The sequence below is a fragment of the Bactrocera neohumeralis genome, chromosome 2 (assembly GCF_024586455.1).
Source record: "Bactrocera neohumeralis isolate Rockhampton chromosome 2, APGP_CSIRO_Bneo_wtdbg2-racon-allhic-juicebox.fasta_v2, whole genome shotgun sequence".
NCBI classification, from domain to species: domain Eukaryota; kingdom Metazoa; phylum Arthropoda; class Insecta; order Diptera; family Tephritidae; genus Bactrocera; species Bactrocera neohumeralis.
In genome coordinates, this window is record NC_065919.1 from 25560776 (window position 1) to 25580144 (window position 19369).

General features: G+C 36.0%; 2 protein-coding genes across 5 annotated transcripts in view; one reads left to right on the top strand and one right to left on the bottom strand.

The window, feature by feature from the left end:
* Positions 1-5197: 5197 nt before the first annotated feature.
* On the top strand, positions 5198-11600 carry LOC126751727 (cryptochrome-1). Its single transcript, XM_050462227.1, has 5 exons — positions 5198-5741; positions 9788-10140; positions 10195-10311; positions 10368-11170; positions 11231-11600. The coding sequence occupies exons 1-5, from the start codon at positions 5603-5605 to the stop codon at positions 11460-11462; spliced, it is 1644 nt and encodes a 547-aa protein (XP_050318184.1). The 5' UTR covers positions 5198-5602; the 3' UTR covers positions 11463-11600.
* A 6143-nt stretch (positions 11601-17743) lies between these two features.
* The window catches only part of LOC126751127 (phosphatidylinositol transfer protein alpha isoform), a 36754-nt gene continuing 35128 nt past the window's right edge, over positions 17744-19369 (bottom strand). For all 4 annotated transcript variants that reach the window (XM_050461127.1, XM_050461126.1, XM_050461124.1 and 1 more), the window contains one exon: positions 17744-19264. In XM_050461127.1, coding sequence (XP_050317084.1) covers positions 19126-19264 — 139 coding nt within the window. In that variant the 3' untranslated portion in view covers positions 17744-19125. The remainder of the gene's footprint in view (positions 19265-19369) is intronic.

Here is a 19369-nt window from a genome sequence, read left to right on the forward strand (position 1 = left end):
CGTTCACGGTCAGTGTTACAAATAAGTTACAACTAAAGATTCACTGTGACACGTGACATACTTACATACGCATGAATACTTGCCATACTCGGAATTACGAATGAGTTTTGCTCATTGCAGAACAATTGACGTCAATTGTGAATGTTGCAGAATATAAGAAAAAAGCAACGAGAAAATTAAAAGTTATGAGCACAGAAAAATAGTCAAAGATAATAGAAGTATACATGTACCTTTCTATACACTAACAATGGAAGATGCAAAAGTTGTTAAGAATAAAATTATACCCAGAGCTAAGTATTGTTTAGAATAAGATTATAGAGCTAAGTATATTATAGTTATTCAATCTAATGCTCGCTAGCAATAATGTATTCAAACGTTATGTAGCACTCGTATTGTGTATAAATCACTGAAATTCGTAACGGAAAATTGTAAAAATATTTTAAAGAAGCTTAAGCAAAATTGTATCTGTTTGTTTGGTACGCATTTATCACACTTTAAAGATTGAACCGTGGTTTGTCGCACCTCACTGAAACATATCCGATATTGAGGTTTTCTATTTCACAGAGTATTATTTCGTCGGTCGATTGCTTAACAACTGAGCTAATTTAATTAAATACAAAGACTCTCATTTGCGGTAAGTTCTCCCTTTTTCTGAAAACCATCTAAATTGGCATAGACTAAGTTTGGATTTTTTTTATTTGATTTTCTTTTTTTTTGACTTCTAAGTGTTTCTTGCTTGCTATACAGTTTCTAAAAGGCACCAAGGAAAGTTCGATGTCGAAAAACTGCAATCACACAGACAGCCGATTGATTTTCTACTCGACTTGCACTTCTGCTCTCTAAGAGAACTCATCAGCACCTCGGTAAAAGGGAACTGTGGGACGGCATTTTTAGCTTTTTATGTACAGCTGCAAACGAAGCTATTGGTTTTGGGAAAATGTAGCTGGAACTATGAGGAGTGTCGTGTCGCAGTGTTATAACCGAGGGTTGGAATAGATACCGAGAGTTCAAGAGGGAAGCGAGACGCATTTGCAGACAAAAAAGAGAGAGACCGGAATGTGTGAGTCCGATGAGCAGACAGACGTAATGATCGAACATTCTACGAAAAGATACGGCGACTAACAGAAGGTTTTAGGACCGGAGCATACTCTTGTAGAACTCCCAGAGGTGATCTAGTAACGGATGCCCAGAGCATACTAAAATTATGGAGAGAATACTTCTCCAGTCTGTTGTATGGCAGTGAAAGCAAAACACCAGGGGCTGGTGAACCCGACTCTCCAGTAGATGACGATGGAGCGGACGTTCCACTGGCCGACCATGAAGAAGTTCGAATAGCAACTACCCCTTTGAAGAACAACAAAGCGGCGGGGGCAAATGGATTACCGGCGAAGAGTAGAAAGTTGACAGTCATAACTTCGAAGTCGTAGATAATTTCGTCTTTCTTGAAAAATCCAACGCAGACTCTTGCCAACAGGTGCTACTTCGAATTGAGTGGGCAACTGTGAAGTAAAGTCTTCTCTCGACGAACAAAGACTAAATCCCATAAGTCACTCATTATACCTGTCCTGCTATATGGTACAGAGGCATGAACGATGACAACATTTGATGCGTCGACGTTACGAGTTTTCGAAAAAAAAAACCTACCGAAGATTTATGGTCCTTTGCGCATTAGCAACGGCGAATAACGCATCCGATGGAACGATGAGCTGTACGAGTAATACGACGACTTTCACATACTTAGTTCAGTGAATTAAAAGATAGCGGCTACCATCCAGCGGTATGTATGAAAACACTTCAGCTATGAAAGTATTCGGCGCAGTACCCGCCGTGGGAAGCAGAGGAAGGGGAAAACGTCCACTTCGTTGGAGAAATCAAGTGGAATAGGACCTATTCTTCATCCCAACAAATATATTTTTCAGCAAACCGGTATTTATGCCGAGAAGTGCTGGTTTGGAACATTTTTTTCGTTGAGCTAAATCTTTTTTAAAAACAACTGCGCGCAATGTTGTCCATTTCTCCAACTATCTCTTTTGCGCTCAAGCTTTCCTTCACTGCAAGCCTGGAAATCTCCCTTTTCGTCCTGTTGTCGATCCTTGATGTCCGTCCTGGTCGAGAGGGCCATATAGATGGCCCATTTTTAACTTATCGATGACATTGCTAGATCTACGATTAACCGCCGCAATATCGCGATTCATATCTCTTCATGACAACCAATTTTTCCCCTTTCCAAAATGGTTTGCCGCGTATTCTGAATCGTTTATATATTAAATATAAACCTACTTGTGTTATTTATTAAAATAACCAGAAAAGTAAGAGATACCTTTTGTATTTACTTGTACTGTCAGTATAATTTTTATAAAATATTAATTTTCACAATGCCTTTATACTTATTTCGCACTTACTAACGGTTTTAATCGTGTTTTATTTTTCATACACACGCAAGGATCCCATGAATCCATTTAGTCATATAACACATAATTCAAACTATATACTATATAATAATATTAATTATATTACACCACACTTATGAATGAGAAAGCTTTTAGCAGCGCGCTTATGACTTTGATTTCTGCTTATTTTCGCTGTAAAATTTTCCTCACTAACATTTCCTCCGAAGCAATACTATATGTACCGATAAAGAGGTTATTTGTAGGATTTCACATCATATCATAAATTCAAGTCAAAGCTCGGTAAATCTGCTGTCAAAAGTTACATGTGCTGTATTATTAATAATATTAGTGTGAGTATACCAGAGTATAGTGGTAAGAGAAGAACGTAGCACTAACAGCTGTTGCTGCATATGCAATTACAAGCATTTATTTTCTTTTATACACATTCTTATAAGTATATATGTATAAACTTTCTCTAAAGCGCCTGCATTTAGATTTGCAACACCCTGTAAGAAATAATTCCTCTAACAAATTATTATTATTATTTTTTTTGTATTTTTCTGCTGTTGCCGCTTTTTTCACTTCTATTTGGCTTTACTGAGATCTTTTTATAATTCGCATATTTTTTAGACACTTATACCTACAAAATAATTTTTATAGACAAAAATTCAATGTATAAATTATGAATTTTTCATTTCGTTTGCTGCATATTTTTTGCAAAAATCTTAATAATTATAAATTGGTAAAATTGTGTAAGAATAATGATGATATATCTTCTATGCATAGGTACATATGTATATAAAAATATGCGGTACATGTATGTATGTATGTATATATAAATGTCGACATGACAGGAATGAATATTTAAGGGATATTATTTTTCATAGACTTGATTAACTTACTGTGAAAAAAAGAAAGTGTATAGAATGAATTATAAAATCGAGTGAATGAATTATAAATAAAACCTTTCTTTCTCCTAGTAAATATAAGGTTAGCACTGATATGTCTTTTCGAGTAATGTTTCTCTCTGGTGAAATTAGTTTAATGCTGCATCGGTATTTTTTGTACTCATACTCGTATTCATAGCTTTTCGTTCATATTCAGAGTGATTCACACCAAACCAAAACTACGCGTGGAAATATCGCAAAATCTCGAAAGTAAGTCGTTTTCAAATTCTAACACTTGCAATGGAATTCCTAATGAGTAGGTGCACAGAGTTATTGTATGCAATGTGAATACAAATTGCATATCATAACGAAAAGTTTTGCAAATTTCGAATTTATACTCACTCTAAGCTGCTCAAACTTAGAAACTAAATACAGTTTGAGAGGGTTCTCTCTCATACTTTATTCTCATGTATATACTATATGTATTCATGTATACGAATTCTCTTGAACTATGCATTAGATAAATTCAAGCATACCTACTTGTAGTATGAATATTAGATATGGAGTAGTAATTTTCAAGACCACATAACTCAAAGTAATGAATTTGTGAAAATAGAAATTTCGTAAACTACAACAAGTATTAACTATAAATTGCAATTGCAGCATGTTGTAAATATGTAAATAAAAGCCTATAGATATAGTTGGAAGCAATCTTCTAGCAAGATTTTTACACATTGACGAATTAAAAATAAATTTGAGTATTAGGGTGATACTATTACATAATTCCAGGTTAGCCTGATAGGTTTATATTAGGTATAAAAATTTACTGAATGATAGCTGTCAAAATAAAAACATCTGTGTGACTTCTACATTCAGTATACTTCGGCAAATTGTGAAGGTTTGAAAATAATAGAAATTTCTTCATTTCTTTCTTTCTTCATCATTCCAACGATTTTTTTTCAGAGAGCCAACATGCCACCATGTGAAGCAATCACATACCATGACGGCACCTACTCCGTGCTTCACTGTTTCTTTAACATGGTTCCTTTGGATGGTGTCCCCTAGGGCAATGCCAGCAATATTGAAGACTGAAAACGATTAAATTGGATTCCTTACTTTTGAAGATGGAACCAACCAACTTTACCGCAAATGATGATTGTCACAGGCAAATTGTTTTATGTTACTTACAAGTATTGTTGAACCATCACATTATTGCAGAAAACGTTTGCTAGAGAACATTAATAGGAAACGAAAAGCTAATCACTTGACATTAAGGATTATGCCGTATCAAAGGCTGAAGTATCTGCCTCCAAATTATTACTTCCAAACATAAGGAGCAGATAATTTGGCTATAGAGACTACAAAACATCCTCAAATATTAGTATCGAAAAAGTTAGCGCACACAATTCTAGCTGCCTTCTGACTAAATAAATAGTAGTTTGTAACTTTGTCTCCCAAATATACTCAAGAGGTTTTAAACAGCGTCTACGCTTCTGCGCTAACTTTTAGGACTAGTATGGTGAAAATCTAATTTAGACTTTGGTCCATTTTGAACAGTAGTACAAATTATGCTCGTATGTACCGCATATCGGAACATTTTCGCAATTTAACGTTACAATGCAAACAACATTTTTATTGCCATTCTATTCACACACGCCCACCCACCCACTCATACGCTCCAGTACATCTGGTATACAAGTTTTTCAAAATAATTTAATAGAAACACTCAGCAACTGGAGAGGGTTGAGAAAAAACGTGCAAAAATAACACAATACAACACAATACAAAACTGCCAGCACTGAGGGTTAGAAGCAGAAGCTCTACAAATTAGAGGGTGACTGCGATGATATAGTTTGCGCAAAAAGTTTACAAACTGCGACGTCAGCACAACTACTATAAATGGGAAACATAGAAAACTTGCAGTGTGTCCAGCGCTAATTGCATTTGCCAACAAGTGGCTGACGCGAGAAGGTCGCCCTTGAGTGAGCGCACGATTGGCAAAAACGGAGCTGCAATTTCAGTTGAGAGCTAGTAAACCGAACTAAGAGTGCAACAGCTTATTACTATCAATACTCGACAGTAGTTGAGTGCGATTTGTATTGCTGATTACTGACAAGTGCAGTGGGAGAGCGCTGGAACAGCCAACAAAAGCGGAAAATGCAATAAAAGCGTGTTCAAAGCGAGATTAATAAAAAAAAAACAACAAATAAGTTATTATTTCATCGCTGTGCTGTAATATTTCATCGCTGTGCTGTAATATTTGTGTATATTGAGTAAGCGCAGTTGACGTGTGAGTGAGTGCAACAGCAGCGAAGCGTTGTGAAAATGGCGAAGCGAGCGAACGTCATGTGGTTCCGCCATGGGTTACGGTTGCACGACAATCCGGCGTTGCTGGAAGCCATTTCCGACAAAACTGAGGGTATTGCTTTGATACCGCTATTCATTTTTGATGGCGAAAGTGCTGGTAAGTGAGCTGGTGTAAGGAATAACAAGAACAGGTGAGAGTAAAAGATCTCGTGACTGATCTGACACAAACTCCAATGTGTACAGTGAGGGGCGCAAAATGAGAGTAAGAGATCACGTGGCTGATCTGACACAAACTCCACACAAGACACAGAGTACAAGTTTGTGCTTCGTGTATTTATGTATATCTGCATAACAATAGTTGTAGCAAAGAGAATTTAAAAAGTTTTTATCCACGAACATGAACTAAGAATGTTCAATTCGAAGCAAATTGGTTAATAATACAAAAAAAAATAACAAATTCTAAATAAAATCTAATAAACTAAAACAACTTGCATGAAGTCGATTTTGTCCCATGCAAAACACTTTATTCAAGATTCAACAAATTCTGTACAAACACGTCCAGATTCGTTGAAGTCGATCCAACCATCTTTTGACGATTGACCACAAATTCTCAATCAAATTGAGATCAGGACTTTGGGTTGGTCGCTGCATTAGTAAGAAATTTAGTTCGACCAGCCAATACTTCACGATTGTAATTGTTTGTTTTGGGTCGTCAACCTATTGAAATATGACTTCTGCTTTAAGACAAGCGCTCCTCTCCACAAAATCGGATATACATATGTATGGTTCTGCAAAATATGCAAATTATCTTCATTCCTCTTTATTTCATAGATTGATTGTAGAGATGCAACATGACACCATGTAAAGCAAACTCATACTCATTATATTAGTTTTATTTATTTTCTTCTTAGAATTTGGTATTTTATTTTACCCTGTTTTGTTGCGAGTAGTTCACTGAATAGTGATGCAACTCAACTAGTTAACTTTCTGAATGCATCTCTATGAAGGGGTCTCAATTATATGGTCGTCGGGTTAATCTTAAATTTTTGTACAGTTAAACAAACAACACAGACTTTGGTGGCAAATTTTTAGTGAGTTATGCGACGCTCTTTAAACTTTACGATGCCAATGTCGCCGTACTACCATATTTGTCTTTTACTTCAAAATTGGGCTCGTTCTCGGCAATGCTATTGTCGCTTAAGACATATACCCGGCACCCTAAGCCCTGGCACCGGCCATTTTTAGGTGAAAACACAAATTTGGTATGTAACATTGCTCTAACATTTTTATGTTACCTTGTGAAAATGGGCGGAATCGGACCCCAGCTACGCCTATTTCCCATGTAACAAAATTTTAAATTCCTTCTAATTCTTTCCTCTCGTGTGTACAAATCAAAAAGCAATTAATATAGCGGGATAAAACTTTGCAGGAATAATTCTTTTAGAATGGGAGGCATATTCTTGGCCAAAAATTGTTCAAAACCTACAAAAACTGTTGAAGCCCCCAAGTACCGATTACTTGGACCCCAGTACCTACAGCTCATTTTTTATCAAAAATATTTGTCAATGTGTGACATATGTAATGCGAATTCGGAGATAATCCTTCCCTGACGATCGTATGCCTTTTCCTTTGGCTCTCATATACCTAATATAAATATTTTTGAATTTCCGGGTGTAAAGGCCAATATGTGAGTTATCTTAATAAAATTGAAAGGGCATGTTTTTCTTATAACGGTGCGTACTTGTGTTCAGAGTGAATATAATCGGGTGAAAAGGCGCGCTAGGCTACATATAACTAAGAGGCATTATGTACTTGAAGATACTTCCTTGGCTTTAATCTTTACATGTTGCAGATGTATAACAAGTTCGATTACACCCGATCTTAGCTCTACCTCATATACACGAATAATGAAAGTTTGAACCGATTTCATGGATTTATAGTACCAATTTAAATTATATTAACTGTAACATATGGTACTTAACTTAACTGCGAGGTGCGTTCCAAAGTAAACAGGACTTTTTATATCTAGTGCCCCCTGGTGGCGCCATCTATATGTGGACTGGTGCGTTAGATTTGCTATCTTTATCGATTGTCCAGTGAGAATTTCATGACATTTCATTGATTGGAAGTGAAGTTATTGCGCTTTAAGTGCCAGTATGTTTGTGCAATCGGTGCGAAAATGAGCTTCGAACAAAGAGCCAACATTAAATTTTGTTTTAAAATTGGTAAAACTTTTACCGAAACGTTTCAATTGATGAAATAAGTTTATGGTGATGATTGCCTATCCCGTAGCAGAGTGCACGAGTGGTTTCAACGTTTTCAAAGTGGTCGTGAGGACATAAATGACGATCAACATGTGGGCCAATCAAAATCCGTGATCACCGAAAATTCCATCGAAACTGTGCGTGAATTCATCAAAAATCAGCCGAAATTATCATTGAAATTCATGGAAATGGAATTGAACATGTCCAAAACGAAACGAAACTTATGAAAGGTGTGTGCACGGTTTGTTCCGCACAAATTGACTGACGACCAAAAATTGCCCAGACGGACGATTATTTGCCCAAAAATCACATTTTAACCATTAACCATTCCCCGTATTCACCTGATATGGCACCGTGCGACTTCTTTCTTTTCGGAAAAATGCATTTGCCCATGAAGGAAGCGTTATGCAGGCGTAGATGCCATTCAAAGGGCTTGCACCGGCATACTGGCGGCCATACCGGCCAACAAGCTAAAACACTCGGTCGACATGCTTTTGGACCGAGCAAAAAGCTGTTTTGAAGCAGAAGGAGACTATTTTGAATAAAATAAATTGATTTTGCCGAAAAAAACCATTTGTTCTGTTTTTTTTTTAAAGTCCTGTTTACTGTGGAAGGCTCCTTGTAATAGCTCACATGCTAATTCATAAATACGATGTAAAATCAGCCGGAGCGAATGAAAATAATTATTCCGTACATGCGGCCTAAGTTGACACTGTGATCAAAAAATAAAGTGAGATGATTAGTTATGTGGTACACTACAAAGTCTTTCTGCCAGTTCGAACTGGCCAAGCTATTCGCCTGAAACGACCGAAATTAAGGGTGAACAATTCCTACACTCATATCATACGGTCATGAACATAGTTCTTCAATATTTTTTTGCCAAAAAATCGACTCATGTTATTCCACACCTGATTTGGCTCGGTGCGACTTTTCGTGAGGAGAAAAAAACCGAATAGAAAAAGGCCTTGAATGCTCTACTGATAAAGACCTTTCCAAATGTTTCAGGGGCTGAGAAAAGTGCTAGCAAAAGTGTGTTTTATCGAACGGAGATTACTTTGAAGGGAATGAAATTGAAATGAACAACGACGCTACTTATGTTTTCTCTGGAGTAACGACTACGTCATGGTTGAAAAAATTGCAGAAGTGTTATGGATAGTATACATTTAGCACAAACATAAGTATTCGGTTGCGAAGTCATCGAAAACTTGCCTCATACGAGCTGTTTATCCACCATCCATCTGTTATTAACGACATCTTCAAAAAAATTAAAGAAACAGGGCTTGAAATAGTCGTGTGGGCATCCAAGAGATAGCAGAGGATCTCAATATTTCTTATGGATCGACTCACTTATTTTGTTTGACTATTGTGTCAGTGCCCGACTCGTACTTTCATTTTTTGCAAAAACTGTGTCGGAAAGAAATTGCAAATCAGATGCTAGACAGTTTAGCTGAGGTCTCAAATTCTTCAAACGCGGCATTACTTGTGACGAGATGTGAGTTTATAATTACGACATCGAAAAGTCTAATCTAACGAATGGCGCTCCAAAAATAAGCCGAAATCAAAAAAGAACAAAATTCAAGGAAGGCACAGAAGGCCATCTCAACCGAGGCCAATAACAAGTGTATGTAAAATTGGATTAATCGTTGGCGTGCTTGAATTGGCTAAATAGCCTATTTTGAAGGCGATAATAAAGAGCTTTGTTAAAGTATTTGAAACGGTTTTTTGTCAATTCGGGTCAAATTTGATCAGATGTCAACACATTTTGACCGACATACATATAATGTATGCGCTATGACGGTGATCTTTAATACAAGCAACCCTTATTTGAACTACATATTATTATTTGAGTAAACAATTTTCGTGTATCCGACTTTTAAACTAATTTAACAAAATTATATAAATTAATTATTATTAATATAAATATTCGACCCTGCCTTAGGTACCAAAACAGTGGGGTATAATCGTATGAGCTTTCTTCTCAACTCTCTGGCTGAGATTGATAAACAGTTAAAAGCCATACGCGGCGCAAGTGATATTGCAGGCAAACTATACTTGTTCCAAGGCAATCCGACAACTGTATTCCGTCGTCTTAATGAGTACTATAGGTTAAATAAAATTTGCTTCGAACAGGATTGTGAACCAATTTGGAATCGACGTGATGACTCAGTACGTGCTTTGTGTAACGACTTGGATATTGAAGCAGTGGAGAAGGTCTCTCATACACTTTGGGATCCCCGGACTGTTATTAGTACGAATGGTGGAATTCCGCCACTGACCTATCAGATGTTTTTGGTAAGATGATTTATGGTATCGAGGGATTTTAACTTATAGCATATTTACTCTTAGCACACCGTGGAAATAATTGGTGCGCCACCGCGTCCAGTTGAAGATCCCGAATGGGATGGCGTTGAGTTTCTAAAGTTAACTGATAACATGCTGATGGAATTAAATGCATTCTGGCAGGTATGTATGTGCGAACTAGAGTGTTATACTTATTTTAATTTATGCTATCTCTATAGTTCCCTACTCCTGAGGACTTCAATATATTCCCGGACAATATAAGCTATGTGGCCAAGGTAAAATGGCGTGGTGGTGAACAACAAGCCTTATTACATCTAGCTGAGCGTCTGAAAGTCGAGGAGCGTGCTTTTAAAAACGGATACTATTTGCCAAATCAGGCAAATCCCAACATACTTGAATCTCCGAAATCGATGAGCGCTCATCTGCGCTTCGGTTGCTTGTCAGTACGTCGTTTCTATTGGAGCGTACATGATCTCTTCAAGCACGTGCAAATTGAGGCATTCTATCATCGCATACATATGGCCGGCGGAGAGCACATAACTGGTCAGCTCATTTGGCGTGAATACTTCTATACAATGTCCGTAAATAATCCTTATTACGATCGCATGGAAGGCAATGAAATCTGCTTGAACATTCCATGGGCTCCACCAAATCAGGAACAATTACAAAGTTGGCGCAGTGGTCAAACCGGATTTCCGTTGATTGATGCCGCAATGCGCCAATTGTTGGCCGAGGGCTGGTTGCATCACACGCTTCGCAATACAGTGGCTACATTCTTGACACGTGGCGCACTCTGGCAAAGTTGGGAGCATGGCTTGAGACACTTCCTCAAATATTTATTGGATGCTGATTGGTCCGTGTGTGCCGGTAATTGGATGTGGGTGTCATCGTCTGCATTTGAACGTCTGCTGGATTCCTCTTTAGTCTCTTGTCCCATAGCTTTTTCGAAGCGTTTGGATCCGAAAGGTGAATATATCCGGCAGTATGTACCGGAATTGGCAAAAATACCTCAGGAGTATATGTAAGCATTTCATTATAACTCACTCTGTATGCAAGTCACATAGTATTTTTTCAAATATAGTCATGAACCATGGCGCATGCCACAAGAGATGCAGGAAAACTACGAATGTGTCATTGGCGTGCAGTATCCCGAACGTATCGTCGACTTGGCCAAAGTATCGAAGCGTAATACACTTGCTATGCAAACACTCAGACAGTCATTGATCGCAGGTGGCGCACCTGATGAAGGACCACCACATTGTCGACCATCTAATGAAGAGGAGGTACATCAATTCTTTTGGTTGGTTGATTAAAGATTTTACTATAAAAAAATTTAATGCGGAAAGTAAGAGAATAACCTATAAATTAGAAGCTATACACATTGAAAAATAAATATGTATGTCAACTGATAAAAAATATATTCAAATATGTATCTATATAAAAATAACAAATATATTTTTTTCTCTCGCAACATGCTGTAACAGAATATAATAGTTGGTTAATCTAACGGTTATTTGTAACACCCAGAACTAATCGAGATATATGTAGAGCCACAGGATGATGAGACGAGTTGAATTTCGGGTAACTGTCTGTTCGTCCGTTCGTGCGAGGTGTAACACATAAAAACTAAGATATCACGACAAAGTGAAAATAAATCCCTGATGTGTCCACAAAATGGCATTAAGCGAGAAGTAGTCTAAAAATATTTGCAAAGTATGCGTGACCCCACCCCCAAGTTTAATGTACATATTTATAGAAACGTCTACAGCTACATCAAGCAAACTTACTTAGAACAAATATTTCCTTTCCTTCGTAAATTCTGTGAAAATGTTTGAAATCGAATAACAACCATTCCCAATCCTCAAATAACAGTTGTGATGAATTTGAACCAGTGAATTCGCCATCTATCAGTCAATAAAATGGTCGACATAACATCATAACATGAGCCTTCTACAAGTATGCATGTACATATGTATATACCAAATACATTATGTGGACCTGACTACCTATTGCTGACTTTTTATCGAAAATATCGGTCAGTCTGTGAGATATAACAATAAAATTTTGAGAACTTTTTTTTTTGGTAATGATTCGCCCTGGTGCAAGAAAGTCTAAGAATATTGGATACACTTTATTTAACTGTCAAAAATGTGGTTTGATTGAGTTTACATTACATGTATCTCACTTGAGTTAACTAGGTTCGTTCTAGTACACTATATCATATACAGGTGTGTAACCTATATCATGAATTAATACTTAAACATGATTTTATCGAAGAAAGAATGTTCAATTCTTAAACAACATATTTTGATATAAAATTTTATTAAGACATGTAAATATTGCCCCGGCTTTGGTTCTTTTTTGCGACAGTCTTTTTTTTATCGTCTTCTTTTTCTTCGTCTTCTCTAGACACCGCTCACGCGGTTATAGCCGAGTTTACAGCAGCACTTTACTTGTCAATTGCCTACTCAGTCCGATGCAGCACCTTAGGCAAGAATAATTTTGCGTTCGATTTAGAGGCTAACGTTGTTGTTGCTGCTAGTGCTGGTTCCAAAATAGACGAAATTATCTACGAATTCTAAGTTATGACTGTCAACAGTGACGTCCGAGCCAAGCTGCGAGTGCGACGAATATTTGTTTGGTGACAGGCCTGGAAAATCAAAACGGACCAGATATTCACCATACGCCAATTCTTTGAAAAGACCCGTGAAAAAAGGATCGACATACACCACCACTTCGTTGATTTCAACGCTGCTTTCGACAGCACGAAAATAATTTCAATGATAAATTACGAGTTTTCGAGAGAAGGTTCTGCCAAAGATTTATGGTCCTTTGCGCGTTGGACACGGCGAATATCGCATTCGATGGAACGATGAGCTGTATGAGATATACAACGACATTGCCATAGTCCAACGAGTTAAGAGACAGTGGCTACGCTGGCTAGGTCATTTCATCCGAAAGGAAGACCTCCACTCCGTTGGAAAGACCAGGTGGAGAAGGACCTGGCTTCGCTTGGAATCTCCAATTGGCGCCACATAGCAAGAAGGAGAAGCGACAGGCGCTCTACTGATAACTCGGCTATAACCGCGTAAGCGATGTCTACGCCAGTAAAGAAGAAGAAAGCCACACTGATAAGGTACAATCAATTTGTTGACGGTGAGCTTTCGGCTTTCACCACGGTAGTTGGCGCAGATTATGGGGTCTCCCTTTTTGGGCAGAGCACACTTAATTCCAATCGTCGGGCATGCTTTCGTCTGACCATATTCTACAAAGAAGCTGATGCATGCTCTTTATTAGTTCTTCACCGCCATGTTTAAATAGCTCGGCCGGCAATCCATCGGCCCCCGCTGCTTTGTTGTTCTTCAGACGGGTAATTGCTATTCGAACTTCTTCATGGTCAGGCAATGGAACGTCTGAACGTCTGAATAGTCATCGATTGCGGAATCGGGTTCAACATCTCCTGGTGTTAAGCTTTCACTGCCATTCAGTAGATTGAAGAAGTGTTCCCTCCATAATTTTAGTATGCTCTGGACATCAGTCACTAGTTCACCTCTGGAGAGGAAATCTACAAGATTATCTCTGGTGTTGAAACATTCTATTAGTCGCCACATCTTTTCGTAAAATTTTCGAGCACCTAATCGTACTTACGCATTTATGCCTGCACAGATCCGACTGTCTTGGGAATACGCTCTTATTTTCCATATGACGATAGTTCGATAAATTTCATTAAAAGAGAATATGTTTTTTTGTTTTCTGAGTAACACTGCACTACATGTTAACTCAATCTCGATTCCTTCTTATGAAATATTCCCACCAAAAATGGCGATGTTGAAGATACTTATTCATAGTTACATGTAGCTATATTTTGTTCGAAATAAAAAGGACCTGAGCTTCTGTAGACAGAATTTGCTGCATTGACGGTGATGTATCGTACACAGAAATACTCACACCGCAAATACCTAAAACCAATCACCACAATTTTTTTATTGAAAATTTCCCTTCTACAAAACAAGCCACAATTGCCTTACCATAAAAACCACATTCAAATAAAAAAGTATACCACAACATATATTTTTTGTATTTTATTTTTTGTTATTTTTTTGCATCTATATTCCATTATCACTTAATTAACTCGCCAAATTAATCAACTGTGTACAGTTGAGTTTTGCAAAATTTACGAGTAGACACGTGACCAGCGCGTTTTAATAGCTACTTTGTTACAATTTATGCACAAGTGTAAAAATAGATTAAACACGGTACGAGTAATACTTGATAAAAATTAAAACGCATGTATACGGTTCAACTGTAAATATGTACGGTAAGTAAATATATGGTAAGTATATTTTTATACTTGTTCTAATAATTAATCGCACCAATCCCGAAATAATTGCTTCGCAAAATAAATTTAAAATTTTGCGGCTTATAAGGTTTCAAAGACATTTAGAGTTACAGTGAGCAAAATAGAATTTTTTTTCATGGATTTCAATTAGTTTTTTATTATTTTTTATATATATTTTTATGATTCGCTGAGCAAAAGCGTTTAATTATTTTTAATGACACATAAGATTTAGCGATAACAATAGTTTCACCTTTGCATACAGTTGCAGTGTTTGTTTTAGTTCACACTTTTTAGTTTCAATTATAGTGTTTTTTATGATTTTATTAAAATAATAAGTATTTGTGTTAAACTTTTCTTTTCTACTATATTTTATCGTTATTTATAAAACTATTATTTCTAAAGAACTTTAGCATTCGTTTTACATTGGGTTATGAGTGTATTAATCCAGGAGAGAGGAAGAGCTGTTTGCAGTGCCCAAATCTTGTTTATAGTAAAAGTAGGCCTAATATAAAAAACCCTTAGTTTTACTTCATTAAGGACGATTTGTTAAAAGCTAGAGTCAAAAAGAAACCAACGAATATAGTCTAATATAGAGAAATTGGTCACAAAATTCTTCTTGAAGACGTAAAATAGGGACTAAGCATTATCTTATTACACTGATTTAGTGTCAATATTCCTTCACAGCATTGCGAAAATGTTACAATAAATGCACTCCTCGCATTAAATTTTAGAAAACGAAATTGTTTATTATTTCGTATAAAGACGTCATCCTTAACGTCTCCAACAGCTTAACATAAACCTTTGCTATATAAATAAGCCATTCGATTCAAGTGAAAAACGGTTTCATTCACAGACAAGAGTGTGTAAGAGACACGGAAAGATCTTGAAAACATCATTGGCAATGCAAGTTGTAAAATGAGTCAACAAGTTATAAAAAGAGATTCTGCCTAATATTCGATAACAGCTCACGAATATCTATCACACCACTCTAATGTTTGTCTAGGTGTATAAACGGAAACTTTTTTTCCATTATCGGGAAATTCTGCTTTTGTGCCATTACGCTCACACGAGCGACACGGGTCCGGCAACTTACTACATATATATACTTTATGTCAAATTCTTCAATTCTTGTACGCTTCTTGTACATAAAAATATGTTTCTTTATCTAATTGTTATCCCTATTCGCCATTTTCTAAAATTTATTTATTGCAATTGCATACAAAATTTAGATGAAAAAATTCCTTTTTCCGAGCATGAAAAGGAATGCGAATTGCGTAGCAGCGTACTGTTACGAACACAAACACAAAGCGTTTACCGAGCACGATTCGTTTTTCCTCGTCACCAGCTATTTCTTCATGGACCTAAAGAAACTTTTCCAATATATGAACAATAATTATACGATTCTCCTTTGATTGAGCTCTACATAAGATATGTAGATTTTTGGAACCATAAGTCACAAAGGATTAAACTTTTAACTGCATGCGTTATTTTGAGTATTGAATAGCAGTGAATGTTAGAGTTGTCAATATTTCGAAAACCTGCCAGAGATTTTACCTGTTCAAATTAAAAGGGTGCTATACCATATGTGTCGTTTGAACCACCTGTTTCTGCCACTATTGATCATTTTACACGAAAACGGGAGCAAACGGATCTGACCAGGATTATTATCCGGGTAAGACCTACAACTCGGCAGAACTCTACTACAACAACATCGATAAAAAATATAGTATTTAAGCAATGTAGTTGTTGTTGTTGTTGTTGTTGTTGTAACGGGTACCTAAACAGAGCATGCAAAGAGGTGGTCAGTGTCATGTGGAGACCCATTGCGCGCTGGACATATATTTGATATGTCTGGGTCTATTCTGGATAAGTAGGAGTTTAACCTGCTGCAGTATCCAGAACGAAGCTGCGCAAAGATCAATCGCGTTTCTCGCGTAAGTATTAGCATAGATATTTAAATAATCATATTGTCCGTTCACATAGCGTAATCGTAACGTATCCTGATTTGTATTCGGCCAAGGATTGTCAATTGGCAGCATTCCTCCAAATACTTCAGAGATATTTTCTGCCGTTACAAAAACCACATCGCCGAAACTACGGAATCAAAGTGATTTGGATGAGGCTTAGATATATTAGGGTTAAAAACTTATTAAAAATGTCGCTATAATTACAACCACAACTCTATCAAAGTGGACGAATGTTTACCGTATGATTACAAGACGTTTCTTATCTTTATATTTTTTGTGATTAAAGTGCAAAAGTTTCAGAACTAATGAATATTTCGTCACCTGAAATGCAAAATAACGTAACAACATTTTCGGAAATTTACAGTGGCATGAATGAAACATGAAATAAAATGGAACAAGAGTGAAGAAAAATTTTAATATTGGTTAAAACTGGCTTATATCTGAGTGCAGAACCTGAAAATGTTGAACATATGTAATATTATGTATGTAATTTGAAGTAGTGAAGCGTAATCAATAAGACACTCAATTTCGAATTTTTTGATGATACGTTATTTTGCATTTCAGGTGACGATTTGTATAAATTATGATACAAAACATAATTAGACAATTTATAAAATTCACTAGATTTTTAAAAATTGCAGAAATGTATAGTGTAAATATATGTACATATGTATGTATACACACACACTCTCTAAATTTCAATCGCTTCGCATACGCTATGCGCGAAACTGTCACATGTAAAATTTGCTGCCAGTTGGACCCAAATTAAGACTACCCTAATCCTCTGAAATCCAAGCTAAAATTTATGTATTTGATATCTTCCACTCTAGTGTGTAGTGTCGATAAAGGAATAATCATTCTAATGTAAATTGCGTGGAATTTATAAATAATATTTTAACGTTGTATGCTTATCGTTGAATTATAATAATAAATAATAAGCATATCTAAACACTGGAATACACACGAACCTCCATTAATATATTTAATATATATAATTTAAACAAAATTGGCACTGCTAAGCTAGATCTGGTGCAATTTTTTGGTGTAATTTGGAACTAATCTGCATGTGTGTCTTATTCTAAACTAATTTACGAGTGCTTGTGTTTTTTACACTACTGTCGCCCTTCAATCCACCTACCTACCTGCCCTACCGTAAATACATATACACATTCCTTTGGTATTCATTTTTTATTTATTTATATTTTCTCTTTTAGGCTTTTAATTATTTATATACTTTACTTTATCAACTGTTTCATTTAGCTTTTTACTATTTCTATATGTATATAAGTTTCTTTTATCGCAAATATAAGCATATGTTCGTACAATTAAATAACATTTTTTTAGATTTATCATTTCTTTTTTTGCATTAAATTTAAATGGAGTTCGAAGTAATTTAATGATTAATTTAAATTTAATTAAAAATTTATGTTTAAGACTTCCCTGCGGCCGTTGCTCATCATCTGCGGCTACTTCTACGCCTTATGCCATAGTAAAATATCCATTTCGGGAGCTCATTTACTTGTCTTTCTTGCGCTCCAACAAACATTTTCTTCTTTTATTTTCTTTTGTGTTTTTTTTTATTTTTTTGTTTGCTATGATTCAATAGTTTTCAATTTATGCTATTATTTTACATCTTTGTGTTTGCAACAATAGTTAGATTGACATTATGTGCTGTTGAACTTGAAGTGGATGGATGGGAGAGAGAGGTGTCCTTTTTGAAAATGCTTTTCTGTCCGATTTGGTTTCTCATTGAAAATAGTGTGAAGTTACAGTAATTTCTAATATTTTCTTTATTCTCATTATTTCTATAACTTTAATCAATTTAATTTAAGTTGTTATAATTGTTTTAATTTTCTCTTGAAATACATACATGTATAGTATTTATATATAAACGCATTTAATTTGTGAATTATACTTATATATTATTTATTTAAAAATTAACTATTGCATTTTCTTTTAATTCTTTATAATAAGTTGCTTTGCTTTTTTTATTTAAATGGTATTTCTTCTTAACTTGGTTTAGTCTATTGTTTTTTATTGATTCACATTTATTTAAACAGTGTATTTCTGTTGCTTGTGGTTGGTTTAATTATCAATACGTTTCTGTTGTATGCTTAACTAAGCTAAATGTAATTTCAAAAGCAAATTATATATTAATATAGGCTATTCTCACACAACTTAAGAGTGCACATTAAATTTAAACTACTGCTTTAAGTTCATCATTAAATATGCGTTTCCTTTCAAATAACTTACGCCTGCTGAAGTTTCCGCTGTTAAGGAACGGCATGTGGCTGTGAGTATAGACAATATGTACACATATATGTATGTACTGCATGATAAAAAAAAATAACGGAACAACTACTGATGATGTCAAATTTGTAGCACTGCGCTTCCGGTTGGTTAAACAGCCAAGGGATGCACCATTTCGAAAATGCAACTTCGTTACTTCCGCTCTCTCGTCAGCTTTAAGCAGTCAAATAAGTTCAGGTTTTGAGTGGTGCATTCGGAACGATTGAGTAGGGAGTGAGTGGTTGCTTACGGAGGCGTTTAGTATCTACTATTTCTATTTGTTGTAGAGTTTGTTGTTTGCATTTGTTGTTGTTGTAGGTTTGGTGTTGTTATGTTGTGGTTGCTTTTGTCATAAATTTGTTTAAGCTTTGATTATTTCCTTTAATCACTATCAGCACGCATGCCCCGCACCTCGCCCACCTGACGCTGCCGATCAAGCTCCTCTTTGACCTTCTCCTCAATGGCGCGTATGTCCTCCATTGTCAGACCGTGCCAGCGATCCATCCAACAGAACACTTGACTGTAATATAGTGGAAAAAACGAGTGAAAATGTGTAATCTTAAGGTGCTTACTAATACACATTTTATTGTGATGAAAACTAACTTAATATGTTCAAGAAATAAAA

Coding starts and splice junctions, on each gene's coding strand:
- LOC126751727 (XM_050462227.1), top strand. CDS start 5,603: ATGGCGAAGCGAGCGAACGTCATGTGGTTCCGCCATGGGTTACGGTTG. Junction 5,742..9,787: donor TTTTGATGGCGAAAGTGCTG/GTAAGTGAGCTG, acceptor ACCCTGCCTTAG/GTACCAAAACAGTGGGGTAT. Junction 11,171..11,230: donor AAAATACCTCAGGAGTATAT/GTAAGCATTTCA, acceptor TTTCAAATATAG/TCATGAACCATGGCGCATGC.